Source organism: Harpia harpyja, chromosome 3 (assembly GCF_026419915.1).
Source record: "Harpia harpyja isolate bHarHar1 chromosome 3, bHarHar1 primary haplotype, whole genome shotgun sequence".
In the NCBI taxonomy this organism is placed as follows: Eukaryota; Metazoa; Chordata; class Aves; order Accipitriformes; family Accipitridae; genus Harpia; species Harpia harpyja.
The window spans coordinates 33,924,248-33,949,338 of NC_068942.1; the positions used below are offsets into that span (position 1 = coordinate 33,924,248).

At 44.0% G+C, this 25,091-nt stretch overlaps 1 protein-coding gene across 1 annotated transcript; it reads right to left on the reverse strand.

Moving 5' to 3' along the window:
* Positions 1-553: 553 nt before the first annotated feature.
* On the reverse strand, positions 554-10,197 carry COMMD9 (COMM domain containing 9). The gene is made up of 6 exons (XM_052781883.1): positions 10,051-10,197; positions 9,806-9,931; positions 9,147-9,286; positions 8,332-8,366; positions 4,811-4,914; positions 554-4,097 (listed from the first exon to the last, which is right to left on the reverse strand). The coding sequence occupies exons 1-6, from the start codon at positions 10,099-10,101 to the stop codon at positions 3,957-3,959; spliced, it is 597 nt and encodes a 198-aa protein (XP_052637843.1). The 5' UTR covers positions 10,102-10,197; the 3' UTR covers positions 554-3,956.
* Positions 10,198-25,091: the final 14,894 nt, after the last annotated feature.

Genomic DNA, 25,091 nt, shown 5'->3' on the forward strand with positions numbered 1-25,091 from the left:
TTACATTAAAAATAGAGCAAAAAATCAGCAACTACCTGCACAATATCTGTGTAGGTGGGGGAAAAATATGTGACAGTGTAATTGCTGTGTCACGGAATAAAGTTGCTGACTGAGGGGTCAAGAAGTCAGAAAAGGGTCTAGGGAGGTGGGATTCCTGAACACCCAGTGCTGCCACTGATTTATTGCAACTGTAAGCACCTACTTTACCTCTCTACAGCTTAGTGAGATGAACCTTTTCAGGGGTATGTGAGAAAGATTGGCGAATTCATTAAACTGGTTACTTTTGTAGGGGTTATTATGACTCAGAATAACTACAGTTATAAAGCAGCTGAGGAAATTACACTGCTAGATATGTTGTTCCTAGTATCAAGAACTGAGATTAAGCTGGGCTGTTGTGATTTTTAAGACAGACGATGTTGTTCACTTAACAAGACATCTATCACAGATTTGTTACCAAAAAAGCCCTTTTCAGTCCTAATCTGGGCAGGGGGTCCCATATATATTGTTAAATATAAACTCTATTATCTCCAGTGAAAATTAGATACCAAACAAATTGAAACTAACATTTTTTACTTAGGTCAAAACAATTCTAAACCAGATTACTAGTAATGAAATAACTTGTTTGAAGTGAAATAATAAAACACCTCAGTTATAAACAAAGCAAAAACTCTGTATAGACGATAGGTTTACAAGAGCCTGAACACACATTAAACCCCACACTTAAACATAGCGTAACTATTATACCTTTACCAATCCATCATGAGTCTTGTAAAGTCTTCTACTGTTTTAAACTAACAGTTAAAGATCATTAATTGAAGTGGAAGCTAAGAATCATAAAGGCCTTTTCTTCCTAAGTTCTTCTTGCTCTCACTCACAACATCTATACAACTTTTAGCCTGAACACCCTAAAGTACATATTTTCTTGCAGTAAGAGGAAGCAAAATTTTGTTTTCAATAATACAAAGTAGGATTTAATGTTTCAAATGCTTTTTCAACACCTTGACACAGTTAGATCCAACACAATGTCTGAATTGTGAAACTGCAATTTGAATTTAACTTGCATACTTGTGTTTTACAAATAAATTTATCACTGTTTTGCTTAGCATAATTGAGTTACCACTTGATAAACAGTGTACATGTAGGAGATGGTTTCTCTGTTCCTCAAATACTGGAATGAAGATGGAGTTTTTGAGCTCCACTTCACAATGAAGGCTTGTGGTTTCCTGGGAGGAGGAGTTCATTCAGGTGATTCGCATACTGTGACAGCTCTATTCTTTATTAATGTCCTCGGACTATTCTTTTCCAGAAATGAACAACTGTGGTGACCCCATTCAAGGGAGATGCAAACTGTAAGTGAAGAATGGCCACTATGATGCTCAAAGGCACAGAATATAGAGCTTACTAGGCTTAGTCATCAAAAGTGGAAGGGAATTTCACTGCTTCATAAGTATGAGGGAAAATGGAAAGGTAGGAGAGAAGTAAGCTAAAGAGGACAGTGTTGGCACAGGAGCGAGCTGATAATAAAGCAGCGCTGAATACGTTTAGGCTAGCCTACCAAATAGCAGCAATTTGTGGAGGGAGGATAAAAATCTAACTGATTTTAAGACAGCAGTCATTTTATGAAAAAGATCACATATTGACTGCAATAGCAGGCATATTCTTCTCCCTCTGTGTAAGAGTCTCCATAGGTAGGACTTCAATGTGAAGCACTCTTGCTGGTCAGGTAATGACACTCCTACTCAGCCTCTCTTCTTTTATATAGCTTTTTCTGAGCAGTCTCAGCTCTTCTGGCAAACGTGGTAAGAGCAAACAAGAAAATACCTAACATTTTAGACAAAGATTTGAAGGCAAGCTCTCATAGCCTCCTAAATATTGGGCTAGAAGATACCAGCATCTTCTTGCAGAATGACTTGAGATGTACCCCTTGAAGTCATCAGATATTTGTCATGCCCCTGATGTAGTGGACAGCCCCCTTCATTAAAGTCTCCATGAGCAACTTTTAGCTACCTGCAGATAGTGCCACTCTGACACTGGAAAAGCCTTTTCAGTTTTAAGTCTTTCTTTTCTTTACAACTATTCTATAGTTGTATAATGGTTTTGTATGAGAACTCTATGCAACTATCAATTCTTCATTTCATTAGGCCCTACAACATTTTGACTATAACTTCAGTATTTACCTCAAGGATTCCCTCCGTGTATTGACTTCCTCCGCTCCTCTAACGCTACGAGTACTTCATTATGCATTACTTACCTCCTCAATGATTCTTACTTTCTAAAGTAAACAGTACAATATAAACTATTTGAGATTTTTTTTTAAGGCTATGCTCTAAAGGCAACAAAACTTCCTCAAACTGAAGAAGTCTATTACAGAGGTTTTTCACAGCCTGAATCTTATGGAACAGATTCTTGAATATCCACCTTCTCCTTTCAGATTTTCCTATTATATATGAAATTTACCAGTTTACCTTGATACTGTACTAAATGTTACAATCTTTACTCAAAGTAGACCTGAACAAGTGACTTGTCGTACATCTCATCTTGATGCATAAGGTGTATTACACCAGTATCTTTTAAAGGCACAAGCTTCATTTACACTTATACTCTAGCCTGCACTCTGTGGGGACATACAAAATTAATTAACAAAGCTCTGTAGTTTATGCATACATCTTGAATGATTGCACGTTTCCAAACACAAGAGGCAATGTTTTGTGTCTTGAAGGAGAGCTAAATGTTTTATGAAAGGTGGGACTTCACCATAAACAAAGCATTTGGATCCAGTCTTCCAGTTTGGAGCATTATAGAAGCTCATCAGAAAGGAAAGTCTGAATTTTGTTCATTTTCTGCACTTACTCTTCCACACTTTCAATGCACATATATTTACAAAGTTTTAGGTCAGGGTCATCATCTGCGATACTGTACAGAGCCGGTGGCTGTGGAAAACGGTGCCCTGAAACCATATTATAATGAAGAGAAGACAGTTTAAAAGATGAATCCATTTGAACAGGAAACAAAAGATTCCTTTTCAGCAACAAACATGAACATCCATTAAACCAGCCTAGAAACTAGGCACCATCACAAAGGCTGAGGTAACCCAGGACAACATCCTTAAAAGGATTCACAAAATCAATTAGCAGTTTGCTTTTTAACTAAATGAAGATTTATACAAACAACAGAACACTTTGGGGAAGTATAGGCACATATTGCCACAGAAGGGTTTTCTACAGTACAGACAATGGCCATCAATTCTTTACTGTCCCGGCCGGGTTTCTGTGCAGTGAAGGCAAAGCCCAGAGTACAATAAACCCAAACATGAATTATCTGAACTCCTTTTTTCAAAGAGGAGGAGGAAATTACTTGCTGCTAAAGATGTTCAGGCTAGTCATTTTGTAAATGGTGCTATGAAGCTGATCAGAAGGGAATGTGTTGTAGCATAATTGCCCTATTTCAAAGCATTATCCTGTAATAACAATCTGCAGCATGGCTGTGCTTCATTGACAGGGAGACAGTGCTACATCCAGCATGCACCTCAGTACATGCACATTCCAGAGAGAAGCACCCTCCTTGTCTGCTAATGCTGGAAGGCAGCCCATTAACCAGCTTGAGCCTTTTAGATCCTAATTTCAGGGCAGAGATAGTACTTGCTTCATTGGCTGCAGCTATTTGCTATTTCCAGTTATGACCCTTGTGATTAAGCCAAGCTCTGAGCCCTCAAGTGCTTTTCTGAAATAGAGACCAGCTTTTATTCAACAACATACTAGGAAAACACTTTTTGGTATCAGACCAAAGGAATGTTTAAGTGTCAGCTTTTCAAAAGCTATCTTACTAACTCAGTAAAGAAATCTCTTTAATTTTGTTTTGTTAAAACAGAAAACATGTTACACTAGGCTGCAACTTATGAAAGCTGTAGGTAGAGAATACTTCCCTTCCTTGCTGCTGGAATCCATGCCCTGGCATATTCATTTGTTTGCAACGGCAGAAAGTTGGTCCCGAATCCTTCCTAGACCTTCTAGCATAGTGTCCAGGGTTTCTTTGCTCAGTTCCACAGTCAGTGCAGAAACAACAGGACTATTTCCACATAAGGCAACATCTTCCTGAATCTGAAAATAGGAACACAGACATTAGCTGTATGAAAAATTCATTCAGGTGTTTTTCCAGTGCCGCTACAAAACTCAGTGTTTAATATACAGATTAAGAAAAACGCCTTAAATTTGGCATCCAGCTCCATCCTGAAGGACCATGGCACATTTTCTAAGCTGTGTGCCTCACTAGCGAAGTGCGGTCCCATTGATGGAGTGCAAGATTTTTTTTCCTCCTACTCTGAAATCCACCCATCCCATCTTTACTGGTTGGGGGATCCAGAACTCTGTAGAATATAAGCAGTAAGTTTAGCTATACTCTCCAAATGATAGATGTGGCCAGTGAAGGAAGTTATTAGTAATCAAAAGTCATTTCTCAGCTAATGCAGTCAGCTAAACATGCTGATGAGTGGCTTAGAATTAAAGGGCAATGACTTCATTATTTATCTTCTTTCCTTCTCTAGAGAACAATGGTGACCAGGAACAAATATGCTGCCTTCTCGCATCCTCATGCAAAGAAAACCCTCCCTTGCAAGAAAAAGGGCTTCCAGCACACACATCATTCCCAGGCTCTGTGGTATTTCAAAGATCATCTCTGAGAAAGTCTGTTAATTGCCCACCAGGCAATATGCAAGCACCAGATGCCTGTCTGAACTGTTTTGCACTACCACTGGCAAGTCAGGTGTTGGACTTGTTTATTTTGATCCCACATCCTTTACGGCCACTGACATTACCTTTAACTGGAGCAGGCAAGTAGGGACTGCCATTCTGCTGATGCTGTCTGAAGATGTCTTGATGTCCACCCTCCAGTCCATGTCGACCAGCCGAGGCAGGGAGACTGAGGGATTAAAAAATGGGTCTGTTACACCCAGCAGCATGACACCAGACGCTGGAACCTGTGACTACCACCATGTACATGCTTCTCCACTTCTGGCCCTGGGAAGCGTACAGCTTTAGTGCTACTACATGGTTTCACACCATTTTTACTCTACAATAAGCCAGTCTCTGAAGGCCTCCTCATGACACAGGAAGAACAAACAGGGTTCTCCCATCATCACGTGCAAGGGTGGCACAGTGCAAGACAAGCATAGGTAAATTCACAAAGCAGCTGGGAGAAGGAGACCAGTAAGATGTCACCTCCACCTCTTCATCGCCTGCCTTGCTGCCTGCAACACTCAACTAGCGTTTTTCATCATGAGTTGCTCTGGGACCTACATGCTTATTGCTCTGTTCTGTAACGGGTAAGAAAGCACACAGGAATGCTCTTAAAATCCAGCAGTATAAAACATGTTATTTCAGGCTCCCCAACCTGTGAATCAAAGCATCCTGCAGTACAGCATATGTACTGGTAAACTGCAATCTTCACATGTCCTGCCAATTTGTTAAAAATATTGAAGATATCATCCTAATTAATTAGATGTAGCCTAGCAGAAATCATTCAACAGTCTGGGGCAATAGTGACATCAATAGTTCTGGGCTGGAGACCCCATGAGCCTTCCAAAGGAAGGAGGACAGGTCTGACTTGGCTGCCCTGCCAAGAAATTTGTGCAGCTACCTCTTGCAGAGAGCAGACGGGATATTCTCTCACGCTAGTGTGTACTTAATGGAGCTCACTGCACTATGAACCCTCAAGAGCCCCTAAGCACTGTGCAAACTGGCATAAAAACTGAGATTAAGGTTCTCCCAACAAAACTCTGGCACCAACAGGCTGGCTGCAAGTGCTTTTTGTCAGTTCCTGGGAGCATAATGTTTTTCAACAGGGTCTTTCAGCTGCCAGTAATAAATACAAGGAACATTTGAAGAATATAGTCAAGTGAAACTGAGGCAGGTATTTAGATGGGTGGCACGCAGGTATCTTTCCCCCTTGTTTGAACAAAAAAAAGTTTCCTACTTTAATTAAAAAAAAATACATTTTAACCCAGAAAAAGAAATAGTATTGACATTTTCACCTCAGATTTACAAGTGTTTTCTCAAACAAACTGCAAACCATAGGAAAGCATAATTACTTATCCAACCAGATAACAACAGCAAGTGTTAAAAGATGAGGCTTGAACCCTTCGCTGCCCAGTGGTAAAGCGCAATTTACCGCCAGAATCCAGAAATGTGGAAAATGTCTGTAAGGTAAATTCCTTGTTTAACATATATGTAAAGAAAACAAGTTGTAAGGTGCAGTTTAACAGGGCATACTTAAAGTCATTCCCACTTTGGTACTGTCGCATTTATAAGAGTCGGGAACACCTCTTGCACCCTTTTCAACTCCATTTTCTGGTAAAAGCTGAGCTATACTTCTATGTTTGAAAGTGCAGCATCCAAGTTTCCTGGGAAAAAAACCAGTAAATTCTCACTAGAAGAAAGTCCACACAAAGGACATGGAAACAAAGACAAACCCTTCTGGTTTGAAAAGGGCATTTGCAGCTAAGGGGCTTAACTGCTGTAACTATGTCAGAATTAAATGGCTACAGGGTGCCTGAAGAAACATTGTTCCTGTTTATGTCAGCTAGGGATTTTCAAAGAAGTCTGAATGAAAGGTAGGACCAACCCCATGAAAGATCTGTAGGGAGGTGATCATTTATTCTCAATTTAAAATCCCAGCAGTGGTGCTTGGTAGGTTTGAATGTCTTTGCAAAGCCTTATTGAACTGGGATGTCAGCAGTTACCTGACATCTATTTAAGGCTACCAGAAGCAAAGACTAAACCTCTGTTGAGTGCTAAGGAAAGAGCTGTCTCAATAGGCAATTGCAGCCTTTCTGGATTCTGCCTATCATAAGTTGCCTAGTTTCTTCCCCAGGGGTTGATCACTAGCCTTCCGACTGACTCCAGATGCTCAAGCTGCTTCCTAACAGCGCTTACAGAATTGTCTCTTTCTATCTGGGGAAAGGCTCTCCCTCGTCCTCCTGCTCCCCTGAGCAGAGCTCCAGGGGCAGCGCAGAACGGGCTGCCTTGCTCTTGCTTTTGGAACAAATTCCAGTTTACAGTCTGTCAGGGCCAGCACTTGGCGGCATTTGCAACAACATAAAATGCATCTGTTTAGCCTTGTATGTTAATTTGCTAAGGTTGACTGGGAGAGGCAGGAAACCATCCATGTTTCAGTTGGAATGTCTGTTCTTTAAATCACTGCCTCGGTCCCTATGTAATATATGTCAGATACTTCGTGAATACAATACTAAAATAATCCATAATTTCCTAGAAGACAATCTCATTCCAACAGGCTTAAATATTCATCAAATGAATACAAAGACACGAGTGTCAGAGCAGAGCTCCTGGGCGGGTCTCCAAGAGCCACACACCCAGCCTCGTTTCTGGTTTGTGAAGACCTAGCTAGTGTATTATGCTGGTGTGTCATGCTTGCTCTCAATGCATGACAGTGTTCAGGATACAGGAAAAAGCATTGTGGTAACATTAGAACATTGTTTAGTGTAAGCATCTGCTGTATTTACTGTATTAGCATTACACAACAGTTTCTTCCCTCTCGCTATTTATACTCCATTAAAACTTTGAGGGACAGTCTATTTCCAAGTCTTGCCGTACTGCTTAGCTGTGGACATTATCTCATCTGCAGGCAAAGAAAAGGGTAAAGAGGATCCATGCAGACCTCAAAGTATTCTGCTATGTATCAGCTCTCACTTGTAAGCCTCTAAGTACTACAGTTGTAAAGAAAGCCTCTTGCAGAGAAAACAAAGTGTTGTAGCTGCATGGAACACCTAACTGGAATGTTACTCATTGCCCGTGATGCTATTGTTAAAGCTTGCGTTCCTTAATTACATCACTGTTTAGAATGGTGAGGAAAAATAAGAGTTATGAATATATGCTGTGTACTTCCTGATGCGTGGAAGAGAAAGAATTGACTAGATGTGCAGATATAAGGTATTTCCCAATATATACATATCCTTCACAGTGCACAATTATTGAATATGGGCATCATTTAATGACCTGAATGGGGAAGTCAGAGTGCTTCACTTTGAAAAGTTTTGCAAATACTTGCTATACACAGCACTCTGCAAGGTAGCAACAGACAGAACATTAAATGGAATTGCTTGAGGACTGGAAACAATTTAGCACAGCAGCACAGATCTGAATATAAGCTTGTTGGCCCCTCCTAAGCTCTCTGATGCCACAACCATACAGCTTCATCTAAGGCAAATGGGGGTATTCCTATGCTACATTATGAGAACACGTTGCGATGCACTATTCTAAACTCCAAGCTCCAATGACCTCAGGAAACATTAATTGCATCAAGATGTGAATGACTACTTACTCTGACTTGCTTGTGCTTCATTCCTCCAAGCAGAGCTGTGAAAAAGTGGAGAAAAAAACCCACCAGTATCAGCAGTACTTTGATAAAGAAGAAAAAAAAAGAAAAAAGGTAGGGAAAGCATTCAGAGTGGCTTATCCCTGACAGAAGGGTCACCAGGGCTGCAGCAGTAAGCAGGGGAGAGAGACTGCCTATGCTACCGAGTGCCGAGAAAAGGCTGTCACTGGTGGGCAATGGTAGGCAAACTGGTGACCAACTATTGGTTCTTCTGTAAGTGCGGCTCACTTACGGCATGTACCTTTCTTCCCAGTTTATCAAAGCAATGGGCTACCAAGCAGTGAGATGTACAAGCAGCAGAACTGCCATCCTCTGCCACCACCTCACGTATGCTCTACTGTATACACCGCCTCCACACCTAAGCCAGGGTGGTAAGCAGACAGGCATCTAGATGCTACCCAACCAGATTTTGTAGTGCCAAAATCTAACCCTCTACGTTTTATCATCAACTGTAGCATTTTTCTACCACACAGGTGAGTTGTTAGGATAAAAGGGGCTTTGCATTACGTGAATGAGGCCCACACCCATTCCAAAAGTTTTGGGAAAACCCTCTGTGCCCATGGCTATGTTTTGTTTGCCATTCCACTCAGATGATGTATTTCACTCAACTCAGCTCATCCCAACCTGTGTGCCTATGCCCAAGGCAGGCACAAAATTCATAGGAACAAGACTCTGCATGCTGCCAACTATCCACGTATCAAACCAGATACATAGGCTTTAACTTTCCCGCTGAAAGCAAAGGGCAGGTGGGTAGCACTCACATATTCTCCAAGATTATCTTAGTCAAAAGGTTTTTCAGATTTTGGTGGAAGTTTTCTGGAAAAAGAGAGAGGATATCTTCTGCCCTCGTCAAGCCATGGTACACGACGTGCCTGGTGAGGCTGTGCAAAGCGGATACCAGCTGTAGGAAAGGAACAGGAGAAAGGGCTCCGCTGGGTTGACAAGCATTACATACGGCATGGGACAGGCCTTCTGCAGCCGGGACAGACAGAAGCCTTGAACACCACCAGGGCCTCGGACATCCAAGTACAGCCCGACAGCCTTAACAGGTAAGGAGCCGAGGTCCTCGCTGTCCTCTAGCACGCTCGCCTCCGGCACTTACCTTCTGCCTCCCTTGCGAGGCCCCTCCGGGCTGCGCCTCCAGGGCGGATCGCTTCTACCCAGCACGTTCCCTCCAGCAGCGGCCGCGCTCCGTGGGAGCCCCGTGGCGCCACGAACCTTCCCGAGGGCCCGGGCCGCTCCTGGCCGCCTCCCCTCCCTCCTTCCCGCACGGCGAGGCCCACGCAAGCCGGCAGGTCCCGTCCTCCCGCTCCTTCCCTGCGTTCCGGTGCAGCGGGAGGAGGGGGCACTGCCGAGGCACCCCGCTGGCTGGCTCTCTCCCCCCCGCCAGGGACCCCTGCCCTGCCCCGCCGGGCCCTACCTGCTCCGCTTCCTCGGGGCCGGCGGCGAGGTCGAGGCAGGCGCGCTGCGCCAGCGGGCCGAGGCCGGCAGGCGGGCTGGAGAAACACTGCCGGCACAGCTGCCGCACGGCGTCCTTCGACGGCGCCTGGCGGGGAGCAAAGCGGAGGGGAGTTGGGGGGGAGCGCTCAGCCGCGGCCCGGAAGAGGCAAGCCGCCGGGCCGGGCTGGGCGCCGCCGTCCCCCAGCAGCTCCGCGGCCCGCTCACCTTCAGCAGGCTCTGCAGGGCGGCGAAGTCCCTTTCCCGCAGCGCCGCCATCTTGGCGCTGTCAGCTGAGGCGGGCGCCGAGCCGCCCCCGAGACGCCGACGCCGCCGCCATTTGGCGCTGTCAGCTGAGGCGGGCGGGGCCGGGCGCTGTCGTTCCGCCGTGAGGGAGGACTTCGCGTTATGGCGGGCTCGGGCCGCGGCGCCAGGCTGAAGGCTTAGCGGCCTCCGCCCGCTCCGGGGGGGGGGGGGAGGACTCCGATCTCGGCCCCTGCTCCGCCGTGGGGTGTCTCCCACGGGAGGCAGCCCTTCACCAACTGCTCCAGCGTGGGTCCCTTCCACTGGGTGCAGTCCTTCTGGTCACAGACTGCTCCAGCGCGGGCTTCCCCACGGAGTCACGGCCATTGTGGGCGGCCTCCGCTCCTCCGCTCCCCTCCATGGGCTGGGGGGGACAGCCTGCCGCCTCACCACAGCACAGGGGGCATACCCTCCTCCTCCTCCTCCTCCTTCCCTGACCTCGGTACCCGCAGAGGGGTCCTTCTCACATCCCAATCCCCCGACTCACCGCAGGTTTCCCCCCTTAACTCCGCTCTCCCAGAGGCGCTACCGCCGTCGCTGAGGGGCTCGGCCTGGGCCAGCGGTGGGTCCGGCTTGGGGCCAGGGGAGCTTCCAGCAGCTTCTCCCAGGAGCCAGCCCTGCGGACCCTGCCCCGCTACCAAAACCCCACCACACAAACCCAAAACAACCCCCGTCCTCATTTCCATTTGCGTTGTTCTGTAAGCAGAATAATACAAGGTGAGAAATGCAAATATGTAAATGCTGTTTGCATTGGGATTCACAAGCTTGGCAGGGAAAAGGTCTTCTTCTTGCATAGGAGCTGATTTCCCTCTCTCATGCTGGGAAACCTTAAAGGGCAGAAGAATCCAAAGGGAGAGGATTTTATTTTCCATCATTTTTCATGAGCAACAGGAAACAAGGCTCTGGGGGAACTATTCTGGTGTATGAGTTTTCCATCTGGGACCTCTTGAAATTAATCAGTGTGATTGATCAGTTTGGAGAGCTGCCATGTATTTGTGTTGCTTTCTTTAGCACTGTGTCAGCAACAAATCTAACCCAGCGCAGGCAGCTCATTAGGTAAAGCTGAGGGTCTGCTGTGTGGAGTCAGAATCCTAGAACGGTTTGGGTTGGAAGGGAGCTTAAAGACCATCTAGTTCCAGCCCCCCTGCCATGGGCAGGGTCACCTTCCAATAGACCAGGTTGCTCAAAGCCCCATCCGACCTGGCCTTGGACACTTCCAGGGATGGGGCAGCCACAGCTTCTCTGGACAACCTCTTCCAGTGCCTCACCACCTTCACAGTGAAGAACGTCTTCCTTACGTCTGATCTAAATCTACCCTCTTTCAGTTTAAAGCCATTACCCCTTGTCCTATCACTACATGCCCTTGCAGAAAGTCCCTCTTTGGCTTTCTTGCAGGCCCCCTTCAGGTACTGGAAGGCTGCTATAAGGTCTCCCCAGAGCCTTCTCTCCTCCAGGCTCATCTCCATGATGGGGCCTTCCTGGGAGAGGTGGTGTGCTGCTGCATTTAGGTGGCAGGACTGAGTGGGCAGCGGGTCTTGTGGGCGGCAATTGCTTATCCAGGTGACCATAGTATACAACCAATACTCTGATCAGAAAAGGAAAACGAGCTACACAGGCAGCATTGTTTATTCCTTCCTGAGAAGCATCTGAAGGATTTGGCAATGGTCTCTCTTCTACTGGTACCACAGCAATCATTTTCTACCTATACAAATATGGCAGTACCTGTAAACTACACATTGGAATAGACCAGAAAGTGAAGGGAAGGATGGTGGGATCCTAATTTTTGTTTCTAGAATGAAAGGTTTACAGAGTTAGTGGGCTAAACAATAGCATCCCAAAGGAAAAAAAAATGGGGGTAGTGGTTAGAAGTCAGGGTTTAAGAGCTAGGAAACTGGAATAATGTTGTCTTGACCCTGCTTCAGTCTTCAGATGAATCAAGGTAGGTCACTTTTGTCACATGAGCGACAGGAAGGTAATGTAACTAACCGAATAGCATGAAGTCCTGCATTAATAAATGTGGGCATTTATTAACATCAGCAGTAAGGTTAGAGGTTGTGAAAGGATAAACAGAATGAAGAGTATGAAGAAACAACACTGTATTACAATCTGAGCAAGTAAGCCTAAAGGAAACATAGGGATTGCCACATGATATCTCTTAATACTGTAATTGCATCATTGACCTCTTATAATCTGCCTGCTTGTCTTGTTCCTAAACCAATAAAACTAGCATTTTCTACAGTCAGAGGTAAGCAGAATTTTTCTAAGCAGTAAAACTTCTGAAATGCCGTATCCAACTGGGGAAGAGTGTCACTGGTTTTTTTCCAGGCTTTTCTAAAGCAATGACTTTACAAGACTTACGTAAAATCAGAGTGATCCATGCCTAGGTTAAGGACTTAATTGTACAGAGTAACTTTGTTAGACAAGTAGGTGGAGAGAGATGCAAAGGGCAGGGTGGGGGTTGTAGGAAACTGTCATTGCTGACTATCACAGGAGTATGTGGCAAGAGAGAACATTTACCTGTGAGTCACATACTCAGAACAAAGATGCTGCCTGCCAGTAACCACAGCTGGCATAGTACTGAATTCACTCTCCAGTCCACCTCCTATTGTTGCCATTTCCTCACTCTGGGAGCCTTCTAATTATGAGGAAATAATGACAGGTTTGATTTAATATGATGGTCAGAAGCTGTCAGAAGTGCTTAGTAAAATGCTTTATCTGAGGGTGAGTATATCTTTTTTTCTTCCTTTCCTTTCCTTTCCTTTCCTTTCCTTTCCTTTCCTTTCCTTTCCTTTCCTTTCCTTTCCTTTCCTTTCCTTTCCTTTCCTTTCCTTTCCTTTCCTTTCCTTTCCTTTCCTTTCCTTTCCTTTCCTTTCCTTTCCTTTCCTTTCCTTTCCTTTCCTTTCCTTTCCTTTCCTTTCCTTTCCTTTCCTTTCCTTTCCTTTCCTTCCCTTCCCTTCCCTTCCCTTCCCTTCCCTTCCCTTCCCTTCCCTTCCCTTCCCTTCCCTTCCCTTCCCTTCCCTTCCCTCCCTTCCCCTTTCCCCTTTCCCTTCCTTTCCCTTTCTCTTCCCCTTTCCCTTTCCTTTTTTTCTTCCTTTGGTACTGCCTGTAGCTGTCTTCAAGGTCCAGACCTCCAAAATCAGATTATAAGGGGTGAAGGGTGAGACTGTATCATGTAAGGAAGGCTGGCCCTGTGATGAGTGTGCTTATCAGGAAGTTTTGAGAAACACCAGTTCAATTATCTGCTGTGCCAGAGGCAATTCTCTCAGAGTTAAAAAAACCCCACAAACATGTAGAGGAATGAGATGGATTGGATGACATCCTTAGGTCTTCTCACAGGCCTTTTTTTCCATGATTTTATGTCTATATCACTCAGTGGGACTCAGCTGTGAGTTCTGAGCCTGCAGATGCATCTGCACAGCACTATGTGCAGGAATTGGCTTGGATCTCAAGAGCTAAACTGCTGTTAGTCCAGTTGTTGAGTCTGAAAATGAAACTCTGTTTCTGAGTGGGAAAATTTGCCTGCACCCAGGCCGGGGTGATACAGCTATAGTACTGACTGATTTGTCTCTCTCTCTTGGTTGAGCCAGCCTGGGGTATCTGTAAATCGTCCTTCCTGCAGTAGTGCAGATATGTCTATATAAAAAAAACACGTGGGCAATAGCACTGCAGGGGGCTGGGTGAGTAAGCAGTCTTTGGACTATGAGACTCTTAATACTGTTGATAACTTTCTAAATTCAGGATCTCCTGGACATGGGGATGTGGGTGTATGGATTTGTATACTTACCTGCTGTCTGCTGTTCTTGTCTGTGACCTCTGTTCCCAGCCATGTAAAAAAGCCTCCAGAACTGGTATTTCACATGGGGAGAGAGGACCAGGGACCCTGGCTTGTAATCGCTTGAATGAGAAGGGAGGTGAGGCAAGAAGGGATGACTTCTGAGGGCTAGGTGGGACATTTCTGGTGGGAGTTGGGGACCTCCCAGGGCTTGCAGTAGGAGAATACTTCTTCATTTGCCTTTTCACTTAAAATAGCAAGTTGTCCTAGTTTTCTGTATCTACTGGTACTTGGCGAGGAATATCCAGGGGGGTTTCCCTTGTTGTCAAGTATATATACAGCTCTCTCTGCTGGACTCTGAAGGATTTAAACTTTTCCCTACCTGGAAAATACCAGGAGGGAAGTTGCCTGTGTGCCCTTTGCCTTTTTTGATGGAGAGGGACTGCCAACCCTTTTCTTTTTAAAAAAAAAAAAAAAAAAAAGAAAGAAAGAAAAAAAAAAAAGGAGGGCAAGAACTGTGTGTATTTCATATATGAGGCATTGAAGGAGCTGTGTGCATCTCACGTATGAAGTATTTTTCTTCCACAGAAGTCAGCTATCATGACAGAATAAATTCTGTGATACCGCAAGGCAAAAATCAAGAGATGGAAAGTTGAATGGAAGAATTTCAATAAATCAGTGTAAAATATGCTCTGTGTTTTTATACATAGCGATATAACTCCAATGACAGACAAACACTTTGCAAAAATGTCATCTTTGTTATAGTCCATCAACTAAAGTGAAAGCCCAAAACAAATGTAGATGGACTGTGTTGTGAGGCAAAGGCAGTCTTGCTGTTCCTAATATATTCAAGGTAAAAAATAAGCATAAAAAAGCAAGAAAATAACTTGACAAAACCCATTCCAGCTAGTCCTTTTTTTTTTCTTTCTTTCTTTCTTTCTTTTTTTTTTTTTCCCCTTGGGAAGCAAAAAAGGAAAGGAATAAATTTAGCTTTCCTACAATTCTTGGATGGAGAACTGTAATCTTTTACACTCCAGGGGAAGCAGCACACAGTTCTAGCTCACTTTGGCCCTTCAAGGCTCCCTGGGAGAGAAAGCCTTGGGATATTAAGGATTTGATGGGAAGAACTATTAGGTTTTTCCCTGCAGAGTAGCCTGTATTCACTGGAGCATCTGGCTGCAGAACAATGGTCTCTTCCTTATGGGCTTTCTGGGCAAGGCAGGGCTGTGCTCTATAACCGCACCCTGCTGGGTGTGTGCAATTTCTGTGCTGTGAGGAAAAGTGAAGCTGTTCTCTTGCCCTGAAGGAAAGAACTCCATACTTGGTGATTCTGGTTTAGAGATCGAGCAAGATAAAGTGTGAGAAACATCTTTTCCTCAGTTACTTTTGCATTTTTTTTTTTAATGGTGTTTCTTAGCAACAAAGAGCAAATGATAGGAAAGAAATCTTCACAGAGCATGCAGGCAAGATTGGGTTTACTAGTACTAGCTGCCTATTTGGAGTCATATTCTCCAACCAGGACTTTCCTGAAATGTCTCCAACTCTCTAAAGTCCCATTTATACTGTCTTACATATTGATGGATACGTCAGTCTTCCCATGCCAGGGCTAGGGCAGAAGTTTCTTCTTGTTACTGGGAATCATGCTTAGATACATCACTGGGAGGGCACATTTCCCCCTGGATGTCTGGTTGCATCAATACTAGTAAACAAAACAGTGGCAGAGAACATCCCTGAGGCATTTACCAATAAATTGCTAGTGCTGTTCTTGGCATGGTTTCCACTCATACTGACTGTCACTCTCCCAAGCAGCTCCAGGGTATGGGTCAGGAGTCGGCATGGACTAGGAAGAAACCCCAGCGAGCAGTGTGAATGTGGCCACCCTATCCAAGAGGTCAAGAGCTGAGCAGCACTTGCAAACCATCCTATGCCCATTGGTCTCTGGGCCAGAACATGGTTCAGAGCATGTTTAATTTACTAGCAGAAAACCACCTTTCACGTTCTTGTCCTCACTCCTTTTGCTCCAGTTAAAATGAGCTTTCCAGCAGAAGTGGTCCCTCTGTTCCACCTAACCCACTACATGAACATCAGTCACCAGAGGTTACCACAGTCCTCCTCAGCTTTTGTGCCTAAGGGCAGGGATAGACTGCATTTCACGAGCAGGCATAAAAGCTTAAAATCCAGGATTATAATCCTCAGGCTACAAAACATGGGTTCTTTTAGCTATGTCAGCAGAGCCCTGTAGGGGAGGTGCAGAGTGCCCAGGTCAGAGGCGTTTTTCCTGCCCACGGGTTACCTGCCTGCAGACTGCCTGCATCACTCGGCTCGGGGCAGGCTCTCGTCCGTGCTGGAGGTGCTGCCAGCAGAGGTATGATCTTTTTTCTTCGTATTTCTAGCTAGCATTGCCATGTTGACAAAACCTTGTAGACAATTTTGACGCTTCCCATATCTAGTAAGGGAGCGGCCTTCAATTTTAAATATGATTAAAAACAGCCCTGGAGCTTAAGACAGTAGCAAGTGTCTTGGCACCCTGACTCAAAAAGTGAGAATCAAGCATGTCCTGATTAGCCTTGAGGTGATGACCAATGTAGAAACTGAGCAGCAAACAAGATGGATTCTCTTTCCATTCAAAGCATGGGAGAAAAATGGTTGCAAAGTGGATGGAGCAAAAAACTGACAATGAATAAAACACAGGTTGATTAAACTGCCAGGTGATCCTTTATTAGGATGCAGAAAGCCTCTGAACTTCAGTAGAAAATGTAGATTCCTAAGGACTTATTAGTCATAAAAATAGTGACAAACTTAGAGAAATCATAATAGCCTCCTCAACCAGGAAGATTGAACTGGCTTGAAATGTGAAACACTGCCGGCATAAAAATGTTTGCTATATAAGCAGACACCATGCTCTCTAACCAGTTTAGCTCTCCTAGCAAAACACTTGACATAGAGCCAGCTGCATCAAAAGAAAAGTATTTTGCTAGTTAAGATGCTCAGGAACCTGAGTGACCAATGGAAGCTGAAAAACTCACTAGATGCTGTGAGAAAGCCTTTATGCTAATGTAGCTGCTCTAACACAATCTCAACAGTATAGAGAGACCTTTAGAACATAAAGATCTGTTTCTAAACAGTAGCCGTTTCAGGTGCTTCTGATATCTGCTTTGGCCCTTTCGTGCTCATTAAATGCAGGTGCCAGACATGAGGTAGCTGCAGTTAGATACCAGCAAGTCTTTAAATAGACACAAGGGTCCACCCCTGCTGAGAGCACTACAAGCCAGGAGTCATGTGGACCTGTAACTCAAACACATGCAGATGTCCTGAAGAAGGGCTTGTGGGGACCGAATCTTGTCCATGTTTTCCAGCTGTAACGACTGGACTGAAGGAAAAAGCACTACGTTGCTGTAGCGTTTTTCAGGTAGTGGTGAATATTTTTAAGGTTGCTAGTGAAGGCAATACAAGGAAAATACCCCAACTATAAAATAATACACTGGTTCTTGTTATTTATGTTATGGGTACAGCAAAGGTTTTCACAGTTCATATACAGAATAGGAAAAAAATAATTGTCCATAGCCCCTAAGCTCTATGTAGCCTATGTACTTTGAGACTTGCTTATAAAAGGTTACCAGTTAGAAGTTAGGAACTTTGTATTCTCTCTCTTTTTGTTTCTTACTAGGTAAGGTAAGAAAAATGCATACGAAACTTTTAAGATGGTGTTGCATATCCAGCACCAGAAATTCCTGCGCCAGAAGTTCTCCTGCTGTATACTGAAAGAGCTCGTCTGTGATGATGTTTGACATTAAACTGCTGGGAGACAGAGATGGAAAATGGCTGGCAATTCTGAAAAGAAAGAAAGAAAGAAACAAACAAAAAGGTGAGGAAACTCCTCTGTTGTCTTTTATTTTTCCTTTTTTTTTTTTCTTCCTACCAGAAAACTTCTGGAAATTCTGACAAAATTTAAATATATATATATACAGGAACAAAACTACTTCTTTAAGAATGAGGTATGCATTGTTACCAATATAGCTTGCATGCAAAGATTTCTGCTAAGAATATTTATAGCATAACATAGTACCAATTCTTCACTTCTAAGTAGCTATTCACATACCTATTACTAGAGATGGAATCCTACTACCATGGGGGTATTTACTGTCTCTTTTTCCTGTTGATATCTCTAAAATGGAGGGATATCTTTCACAATGGAAAGCATTAATATTGTGGACTTGTGAACAGAATGGAAAGTCATAGCCATAGGGCCGAGAAATAATATGTAAATTAAAACTGATGTTATAATGCAGATAGAGAAGGAACTCATTTTTAGAGAGCTTGGAAAATAACTATGACATTCCTATGTATTTTCATCGCACTCTGATTAAATAGACTACAGCATTAAAGACTAGAAATAAATCTGGCCTCCACTCTGTGAGAACTGTAATTGCTCAGTACCAGCAATTATACAATGTGTTGTCTTTATTTGAAATAGCTACTAGGAAGAATTCTAAAGGTCTGTAGTGCAACAATAATAATATAATTTTAAAATTCACTCTAAAATTTCTCTGCATTGTGAGTGAAAATATTTAATATCAAAGCAGATTTTTTCTTCCATTTTCCAGAAAAGAAATAATAATTTGTCCTTGTCTTGCATTTAAAAAAAATAAAAAATAAACAGGGAGCTTTGCTTGTGCCTTTTTCCTTTACTTCCATGTGTTCATGTCACAAGGTGAGAAGCTGATACAATGTCAACAGCATCCTAATGCTCATAAGAAAAAGCAAATTCCTAGCAATAAAGATGCTTATCCTTCTCCAAATTAGAAGATGCAGGACTTGGCTCCTAAATTAATGCAGTAGAGATACGACATCAAGTATATGGTGATTGAACTGGATGTAGATTACGTGGTGACCAAGAGAAAAGCTCTGTGCCCCAGCCAGTCTGCAGGTAAGCCCCACAGAGTTTCAGGGTACAGGATTTCCAAACGGTTGCCTATCTGCCTGCCAGCACTTACCAACTCCACAGGAGAGTCAGCAGGAGAAAAGCCTGCTTGTGCAGCATCCACTGCAGTGCAGGCTGATTAATTAGCTTTAAAACATCTTTGTCTTCAGCCAGTTAGACAGGAGACATGGCACTGGGGTGTTAGAGCACCAGCCACACCTTCCCTTCTGGCAATCCTGCTGCAGAGACAGCTGTGTCCTGTAGAGGGAGAACGAATTGGAGTTATTTCTCTGGGCACTACAGCAAGATTTGTCACAGCTTGCCTGTCAAAGCCCTTTGATTTCTCCTAGGTAAAAGATGGGCAAGACTACTTATATCTACTTCTGTGAAGAAGCTTGAGATTTACAGACAGAAAGCATTAGGCAAGCACTAAGTATGTTTGTCTTTTCGAAATAAAGCACCAAGCAGTTGAAAATATTGAAAAGCTATACAAATGAGACTACTTGAAAGCAACCTTTGACTGTGCATTGATTTAGACACCTTTGCAGGCATGAAAACAAGGCTCTTGCATTTAGCATTTTGACAGATATTTCTTTTTACTGCAATTCAGACAAATTGATTAGTCTGTGTGACTGGGGACAGTTTCTGTATTGATCACTGGACCTGAGAGGTAGTCCTTGCCTTAAGGATTTGTCTGTGTTAGACTCTTTTTGTCTTAACATTTCCTACATTTATTTCTGTTGGTGAAACCCATTAATTTTGAAAGAGTAGGGTAGGACCATTTGGGGTACGTCATGGGCATGATTAGCAATGTTGCCCTGACTGCATGGCTGTGCACCCTGTGCATTGTCAGTCTGTTGTCTGTCTCAGTGGCTAAACAAGGTGCAGATAATATAGAATCAAGATCTTTCCTGTTTGCACTCATGTGGCATTTGGCCCCATCTATACTCACTAAACAGCTGTCATCCTGACAGGTTTTTATTGTTATGATTTTTTTAAGGAATGGAGCAAAACTATGTGGTTAATACTTGGGTTTGTACTCTTCAGTGTCAGTTCTCAATCATCTTTCAGATGACAGTATTCCTTCCTCCCTGGCCTCTCAGCTGAAGCAGCTAGTGCCTTTTCAGTTGGAATTGCTGATACTTGAGACTCTTCAAATGGGTCTGCAGATTAGAGGGTGAGACCACTGCTGACAGATGTGATCTGTAAGGCTCTGTGCTAACACATACTCTCTGTGTGCTATGTAAGTCTGTGGACACTTGTCGGTATTAAAACTGGAAAGTGAGTAGGCTAACACTGTTGTGAAGAAGGCACTGCACATTAGCAGTTCATCTAAGGTAATTTTCCTCCCCCACTGCTGCAAGACAGTCCCTATAAAATTTGATAGACAGGTCAGACTGTGCCAGTTCACGAGATTATGAATGTGTTCAAACTGCAAATTGTCATTAGGACAAAAAGAAGCTGGGTATTTTCCAGCAGAAAGCATTTGCCCTAAGCATAATACCAAGCTTTGATGACTTCCTTCATCCAAGGTCTCATGCAGACGTAATAACCATTCATTGATGCTCACAAAACTGGGAGAAAATTCTCTGTAACATAGCTTAAATCAATGGAACTGCATCTGCTTTTTTTAAAGCAAATTAAAGCATGCTTTGAAACATTTTTCTTGAGGTATTTGCAACCCTGACACCATAGCAGAGTTAGTTCTACCCAGACAGAAGGAGTAAGCCACCAGGGACAAAAGCAAGATGTTTAATCTCTCATATAAAAGCAAAAAAATAAACAAGCCACAGAGTTGGAGAAGGATAAATATAAAGTTTAAAACTCATTGAAGGGGACATTTCTTCTTCTCTCCTTTTCAATGTCAGTGTCCTTCAGCATGACTTAGCCATGCTAAGGCTAGACAGCAAAGCAGAGGCCAGCACCAGCACGGGCTCCCAGCTCTCCCTTGCAGCCCATGAAGGTGACCACCACACTGTGCAAGCAATGATATGGAGGGGAAGGCAGCGAGGGAAAGCTCAAACGTGCTGAAGTTTGTTGGTTAACTGCAATTGACAAGAGCTGACAGAAAGGGCTCCTTCAAGACATGGTATGTAAGACAGCAAGCCTGCAGCACGCACGTTTCAGTTGCATGGTTTCTTTCTTCCGACAGAGGAACTTACCTTGAGTAGCAAGTAGTTAGTAAGATCTATTACTGGGAACCATTACTGGCAGGAGAGCAATTTCTGCATGTCGATGGGGCCTCAGGCCATCTTGGTGACCTCTGGCCAATTTAGGCTTCAGAACTGAGTGAAACATCAAGGACCAACTCTGAGAGTGCAGTGATGCCAGTATCAACAAACCAGCTGTAGAAACATTTCATCAGTTTAATATTCTGTATTCATTACAAAGTCTTGCTACACCACAGCCCATTGTAGTCGGCTGCAGGCACAATCCAAGGTCGCTGTGACACAACCTATAACCTCTGCTTAACCATTTTTAGTCTGCTAAAGTTTCTTGCTTCCCTTCCACTTTTCCACAGGCTAAAACCCACTTGATCACTGTCCTCTGCACTGCCTGGCTTTAACCACTGGGTGCCAGGGGCCTCCCAGCAGGAAGCCACTCATGCACCAGCTCATCCTCCTGCGATGGGAAGCCTGCCTGCAGATTAGCAAAGGCTTGTGAATAAACCAGTGTGATGTTCTCCAATGCAAGGCATAGAGTGTAAGTGTAGAGCACGCAGGGCTGCTGGCTTCTGTAATGCGAATTTCTTGTAGATTTACAGGGCATCACACAAAATGCACCAAGAGGCCAGTGTTCAACCACTTCAGCTAGCTGTGCTTGTGCTCAGTTTGCATTTGTGATAAGGGCAATGTGTGAAATGTGCTGGGCAGTTAGGTGCACCCTGGGCAGTGGCAGATCAAGCTGGGCTCAGGTGCTTAAGTGCTTCAAGAAACTGCATGTCCACATTCACCTCGCGTCGCTGCTCCTGCAGCTCGGGTTGCTTGCAGAGCTGGGAGGTAAGGACAGCTGTAAAGTTATGACTGTGACCCAGAACTGCAACAAGAACCCCATCAGCTCATTTTGTATGAGAATAGGTGAGAGAACAGTTGCCATTAGTTTAAATTACATCTCAGTAAGCAAAAAGATTTATATCCCATTATCAAGGAAATGCTGGAGTCATTCAGGCCCCTTTTTTTGCAGTTGCTGCCTTTTATTGGTTTGAAATGACAGTTATGAAGGGCTTATTTCTGCCTTACTACCTAGGATTGTCTTTTCATTCTGTGTTAATATGCTGGCTAGTTCAAAGAAGTCCAGGTTTAAGTGCTAAGAAATAGTAATAAAATCATAAAGCCTCAATTTATTTCAACAATGCCTTGATCAGGCATGTAATTGTAGCAGAAAACAATCAAAAAGCAGTTTCTTTCTCTGATTGTTTTGGGTGGTTCAGAACTCAGAAAAGATGAGGTGTACCCCATACACTCAGAAAAGCCTCTAGTAATGCCTCAAAACAGGAGAGCAGAATTGTAAAAACTAAGAAACTGGAATATAAATTATATCCTTCTTTCTTCTGTTAAAGCTCTACCTCATCACAACCACATGCTTAAATTACCAAGGCATCATAAGGGTAAATGTCAAGATAAATGCTTTAAAAATGTCCTTCCCTGTATTATTAATATCACCATGGGCTATTAAAATTAAAGGGCTCTTTAAAACATCATTGATTTTTCATTATTTGTCTGCTGTTGCCCCTGTTCACTTCCTTGGGTGTAAGGAGTAAATCCCCAGAGGGGTGTTTCTTATCTATATAAATGTATATTAGATGCTGTGCCTCTAGCCTTTTAGAAATAGCACAAATGTGGCTGTGTTTGTGCATCTATGATTTCAGGACATGAGCCAGCCTCTCAAGGAAGCTTCCTGTTGGCAGCCTATACTCCACTGTCTTCTGCAGAGTTTTGTAAAATACCCGGTATTAGTGACTGGGGTGTGTGAGGCAACGAATACTGTGGACCACTGGTCTGCTCTGTCGTGGAAATTCCCATCTCAAATTATTTGGAGGCAAGAGGTGTCATTCAGTGTCTTAAACCTGCCGTGGCCGGCCAGTTGTGTCTACAGCCTCTGTGTGCGTGCACGTGTGTTTGCACATGCACACAGGGAGTAAGGCTCTGATGAGGACTCCTATGACTGCATCAGTACTAAACAAGCTGGCCTGAGGCAGCCATCACCCTCACATACATTTAGTCCTCTCTAAAGGGGGAATAATGCAATTTCCTTACTTGATGCCTATTGTAAACTAAGAGCACATTGTTTGCTGTGAGAGCTGCTTAATTTTATGCTTGCATTTCTATTCGCCTCAGAACAGCAGAAATTTAGATAATTACGTTAAGACTTCAGATAATGTTTGTGAAAAACAAATTGAATCCACCTAGCTCTCTGCTGGCCTCTTACCAATAGGATAAGAATGAAATATGAAATAGTACAAACTAATTACCTTTCTTTTAAGGAAAGCTCTTTGAGCTGATGTCCTGGTTTCAGCTGGGATAGAGTTAACTGTCTTCCTAGTAGCTGGTACAGTGCTGTGTTTTGAGTTCAGTATGTGAAGAATGTTGATAACACTGATGTTTTCAGTTGTTGCTCAGTAGTGTTTAGACTAATGTCAAGGATTTTTCAGCTTCTCATGCCCAGCCAGTGAGAAAGCTGGAGGGGCACAAGAAGTTGGCACAGGACACAGCCAGGGCACCTGACCCAAACTGGCCAACGGGGTATTCCATACCATGTGACGTCCCATCTAGTATAGGAATGGGGAAGTGGGGGCGGGGATTTCGCCGCTCGGGGACTGGCGGGGTGTTGGTCGGCGGGTGGTGAGCAATTGCACTGCGCATCATTTGTACATTCCAATCCTTTCATTATTTCTGTTGTCATTTTATTAGTGTTATCATTATCATTATTAGTTTCTTCTTTTTCTGTTCTATTAAACCGTTCTTATCTCAACCCACGGGTTTTGCTTCTTTTCCCGATTTTCTCCCCCATCCCACTGGGTGGGGGGGAGTGAGTGAGCGGCTGCATGGTGTTTAGTTGCTGGCTGGGGTTAAACCACGACAGCTGATTATGCAAGATACATACAAGGAGTCTTCATTCCCAGTGCAGGTCATCTATTTCATAGTAAATGTAGCACTTTTAACAGAAATTAATACCAACTTTCTCCAGAAGAAATACCTGTAACCATTGTGTATGCATTCATTGTATCTCTCAGTTTGGTTCCCAAAGGAGTGGTTTGGATGGAAACAGAATGAGCTTCATGTGAAAGCAGCGGAGTCCTGAAACTTGTATTTCTTTTGCCAGCATTGGGACTATTTCAGTCAGAAGCAGGCTGGGATTTACAGTGAGCACTCTTGCAGCAGGAAGCACCGACCAGAACGACCCTTCAGCAGCGTTCATACATATATATGAACAAATAGGGTGAGTGTGCCTGGGTGCCAGCTGGTCAGTGAGCTCTGTGCGGGTGGCATGAGGAAGGAGTGTGAGCTCACCTTTGTGGTGCAGGACAAGGGTGTGGGACTGCGGTTAGCGTGGCCAAGGCAGAAATACCTCTGTTGACTTGCCCTGGGCCATACAGGACCCTAGTAATAGGTAGAAAAATCATAGAATCATAGAATGGTTTGGGTTAAAAGGGACCTTAGAGATCATCTAGTTCCAACCCCCCTGCCATAGGCAGGGACACCTTCCACTAGATCAGGTTGCTCAAAGCCCCATCCAACCTGGCCTTGAACACTGCCAGGAATGGGGCAGCCACAACCTCTCTGGGCAACCTGTTCCAGTGCCTCACCACCCTCACAGTAAAAAAACTTCTTCCTTACATCTAATCTAAATCTACCCTCTTTCAGTTTAAAACCCTTCTCCTCTCACTACATGCCCTTGTAAAAAGTCCCTCTCTAGCTTTCTTGTAGGCCCCCTTTACATACTGAAAGACCGCAATAAGGTCTCTCCAGAGCCTTCTCTTCTCCAGGCTGAACCCCAACTCTCTCAGCCTGTCTTCATAGGAGAGGTGCTCCTCTGATCATCTTCATGGCCCTACTCTGGACTCACTCCAACAAGTTTATGTCCTTCTTATGCTGGGGGGCCCAGAGCTGAACACAGTACTGCAGGTGGGGTCTGATAAAAGCAGAGTAGAGGGGGAGAATCACACTTCTTTTGATGCAGCCCAGGATGCGATTGGCTTTCTCAGCTTTGAGTGCACACTGCTGGCTCATATTCAGTTTTTCATTCACCAATACTCCCAAGTCTTTCTCCACA

Excerpts from the sequence above, each read along its gene's own strand:
- COMMD9 (XM_052781883.1), bottom strand. The coding sequence starts at position 10,101 with ATGGCGGCGCTGCGGGAAAGGGACTTCGCCGCCCTGCAGAGCCTGCTG. Across the intron at positions 9,932-10,050 it reads CCCTGCAGAGCCTGCTGAAG|GCGCCGTCGAAGGACGCCGT; the intron begins GTGAGCGGGCCG and ends GCTCCCCGCCAG. Across the intron at positions 4,098-4,810 it reads CTTGCCTGCTCCAGTTAAAG|ATTCAGGAAGATGTTGCCTT; the intron begins GTAATGTCAGTG and ends TCCTATTTTCAG.